Raw genomic sequence first — 3,860 nt, 5'->3', positions numbered from 1 at the left:
ATGGCCACCACAGCTGTCGATGTGATCCCCCTGGACATGGCCCCAGACTCCTTTGATGACCAGTACCGGGGCTGCGGCCCTGCCATGAAGGCGGCATTGCCAGCCCTCAACAGCTCCGAGTTTGAGCAGAACAAGGAGTTTGCCGCAGTTTGGGTAAAGGCTGCAGCTGAGTGGCAGAGTCGGGGCCCCCCTGAGTCCCCTCTGTCCCCAGACCAGGCCACTGCCTTCATTGCCTTCACAATGACTGACCCCAGAAAATTCAATGATGCCCTGCGCGTGGTCGGGCATTCCCGACAGGAATACCGGGACAACTTCCACTTCAAAACGCTGCATTTCCTGCTGACCGATGCCCTGGCCACGCTGAGGGACGCTCAGAACGGGCAGTGTTGGGACGCGTTCCTGAATGTGTGTGGCACCCGGTTTGAGGCACAGCGTGGTGACACCGTCCGGTTCGGTCTATTCATGCCAATGTTCCTGAGCAAACAAATTGGCGAGTGTCCCAGTGGCACAAAGCTCGAGGTGCACACGTGCCATGCTGTGGATGTCACGCTTTTTAGCGATCATCCGGAACCTAAAATTGTGCTGATCCCACCCTTTGAGACCTTCAAGGTCACCCAATACGCCCAGGAAGGGGACAAGACACAGATCCAGCTCCAGTCCACCGGGACCTACAGCAAATACAACTGCGAGTGGCTGGGAGGTAACAACACAGAGAACAGCCAGGGGGGATGGTGACAGCCATGATAAGGCACAGGGGACAATGACCCTGACTGGGGATGGGGGACAGGGACACTCACAGTGTGTGGGGTGACAGGGATACCCTGGGCTGGGGGCACCAATTCTGGGGACACCCATTGTGGGCACAGGGACAGGAACACACATGACAGGGAAGAGGGATAGGTATCCCCACTTCTGGGAGGGAACAGGGACAGGAACACCTGTGCCAGGGGACAAGGGACAGGGACAGGGACAGGGACAGGGACAGGAAGCCCCCTGGGTACCAACCCTGTCCCTCTCTGATAAAGGCAGTTCTTTGGGGATGGGTGCTGTGTACAGAACATGGGTGGGCCAGGACCCCCCATGCCACTCCCTGAAACCCTGTAACCCCCTGAAACCCCCCATGGCAATCCCTGACTCCTCCTGACCCCTGTCACTCCTAAGTCCACCAAGACCCCCCCTGACCTCCCTGGGCTCTGTTTCCCCCCATGCCCCCCCCTACACCCTGTCATCTGTCACCTCATGGCCCCCATCTCTCCTGTAACCCCTAAGTCTCCCTTATTGCCATCCCTGACCCCTTCACTCCCCTCATGATCCCCCTGATACTCATCTTTGTCCCTCAGGTGGGAGTGTCCCCAGTGCCCCCTTCCACGTTGGAGGACTCCTCCTGGCCACCACAGCCCTGGCAGTGGCCACTGGAATCCTCTGAGCCAGAAGGCCACCGATGTCACTGTGGTCACTGCGGCAACCATGGCCACCATGGCAACCACTGTTGTCACTGTTGCCACCATGAAAAAGAATACTACCAGGACCCCCAGAGAAACAAGAACACCAAGGCTACCAAGGCCACCACTGCTACTCTGGCCACCATGGCAGCTATTGCCCCCATGACGTAACTTGGGCCACCATTGCCACTGTGGCGCTGCGGGCACCACAGCCACCCTGGCCACCATGGTAACTATAATCACCAAGGTTGCTGTGACCACCTTGATCACCAAGATTACTTTAGCCACAAAGTTACAACAGCCAATGTAGCCACTGTGGCCACCAGTATCATTGTGCAAAGCAATTCTATTAAATAATTCTATCAAAACAATTCTATCAAGTATATCTGCCAAAGCCAGCAAAAAGGGACAATTCTTAAGCAGGGCTCAATGGCACTCCTCACACCAACACTCATGGGAATGTCTCTTTCTTTCAAACTCAAAGAAGATCCTTGGGTAGCATCCCCTTCCTGAGGGAGGAACCTCACACACATTTCATTCCAAGCAGGAACAGGGGAGGGGAATCTCTCTCTGAGAGGGGACTGGACATTCCCAGGGTCAGATGATGGATGGCCAGCCTCAGCTCTGGTGCTTCATCCTCAGTTGTCAATTTGGTGTTCATGATTTGGGCTGGTTTTAGCCCCACTCAGCAGCAAAAGCAGCACAAGACCCCTCTCAGTGCTGCTCCAATGGCCACAAACAGGGCATTGTCCCTTGGCCACATTCCAGGCAGAGTATCCTGACACATTCTGCAGTTCAGGGAGACCTCAAAGGCTGGAAATTGGGAGGTTCAAGAGGGAAGGGCAGGTCGTGTCCCTGGGGACAGACAGTCCCTGGTTCCAGTCCAGGCTGGGTGGGACCTGCTGGAACAGCTCTGGGGAAGGACCTGGGGGTGCTGGTGGGTGACCCGTGGAACTGGCGTTGTGTCCCATGGCCAGGAGCGATCCAGGGGGCATCATGAGGGGTGGGACCAGGAGGTGAGGGAGTGTTTGTGCCCCTCTGCCCTTCCCAATGAGGAGCATCAGGAGTGCTGTGACCAGCTGTGCCCAGTGCCATGTACAACCCTGCCCAGTGCTGTGTCCAATTCTGTCCTGCTCTGGACCCAATCCTGTACTCAAGGTTGATTCTTCCTGAGCTGGGAGGTTGGGCCAGGTGCCCACTCTGGGTCCTTCCAGCCTGACCCATCCTGGGATTTGGGGATTCTGGCAGTTGTGGTTCAGGAATTGTCCACAGGAGGGCAGCAGCGAGCACAGGAAATCAGCAGCACTGCACATGCGCTGCTCCCAGCTGCAGTTCCGGGTGCCAACAGCAGGCGGCAGCACGAGCTGCTGGTGCTGCCCAGCGCCCACCCCGCCCCATCCCGGCCCCGGGGGCTCTGCAATGGTTTGGGATGGAGCGACCTTAAAGCCCATCTGGTGCCAGCCCTGCCATGGGCAGGGACATCTTCCCCTGGCCCGGGCTGTTCATGGCACCGCCCATCCTGGCCTTGAACTGTTCCAGGAGTGGGGCAGCCACAGCTTTGGTAGTGATGGGTAATATGATGATTGGCTCTCAACGTTAAGGGATGAATATTGTGGTTATGTTAAGAGAAGTTTTGTTGATGTATGGTTATGTGATTTTAGTTTGTTGTTTGGACTCCCTGTGTTCTCCCCATCGCCCCCTCTCCTCCCCCCATATTGTTGCTGCAGGACAGCTGTGGTTGTCAGGATTGTCAGGGACATGTACCCGTGCCCCTTGCATGGGGCAGTTGGGAATGGGGAATGCCTGTTGCTGCGGAGGAGTGGCATGGCAACATCTCAACATCTCACCTCCAACCACACTGCAGGAAGGTCTCCATCAATGCACAGCAAGGAAGAATCAAGTGGCAGACTTTGGGAACGACAAGGGATTTAGAAGAAAAATGTTTGAATATATATGACTGCTTATGGATATGTATTTGGTTGATGCAACACCAGGGGTATAAAGGTCAGAGCCACCATTTTGTGGATGAGACTCTGGCTGCAGCTAAGCATACGCCTTAGGATTCAAGTGGAACATTTTTGCTGTCTACCTTTTGAGCAGAAAAATTCACCTTGCCAGAGGTTTACTTGCAGAAAGGAGACAGAAGAGCCCTGTAATTTCATTCATGATCAAAGGAAGAGGCTGTTCTGGTTTGAAAGCAAAACCAGTGAGAGGCTCCAAGTCAGAAATACAATTTATTGGGAAGAGGGAGAAGGAAAACCAAAATACATGCAATAATACAAAAGAAAAACCACAGACAAAGAGTATGACCTGACACTGTGTTGGTCAGCGTGTTGACAGCAGTCCAGTTCGATTGGTGGCTGCAGTCCTCTTGCAGTGGCAGATGTGGTGCTGTTGGAGCAGTTATCCTGTAGATGG

General features: G+C 54.8%; 1 protein-coding gene across 1 annotated transcript; it reads left to right on the top strand.

Moving 5' to 3' along the window:
- LOC136570898 (erythroblast NAD(P)(+)--arginine ADP-ribosyltransferase-like) lies at positions 1-1,523 on the top strand. The gene is made up of 2 exons (XM_066571305.1): positions 1-700; positions 1,341-1,523. The coding sequence occupies exons 1-2, from the start codon at positions 1-3 to the stop codon at positions 1,424-1,426; spliced, it is 786 nt and encodes a 261-aa protein (XP_066427402.1). The 3' UTR covers positions 1,427-1,523.
- The last annotated feature ends 2,337 nt before the right edge of the window (positions 1,524-3,860 follow it).

Source organism: Molothrus aeneus, unplaced genomic scaffold (genome assembly GCF_037042795.1).
Source record: "Molothrus aeneus isolate 106 unplaced genomic scaffold, BPBGC_Maene_1.0 scaffold_43, whole genome shotgun sequence".
In the NCBI taxonomy this organism is placed as follows: Eukaryota; Metazoa; Chordata; class Aves; order Passeriformes; family Icteridae; genus Molothrus; species Molothrus aeneus.
This window is presented reverse-complemented; position numbering and strand designations above follow the sequence as displayed.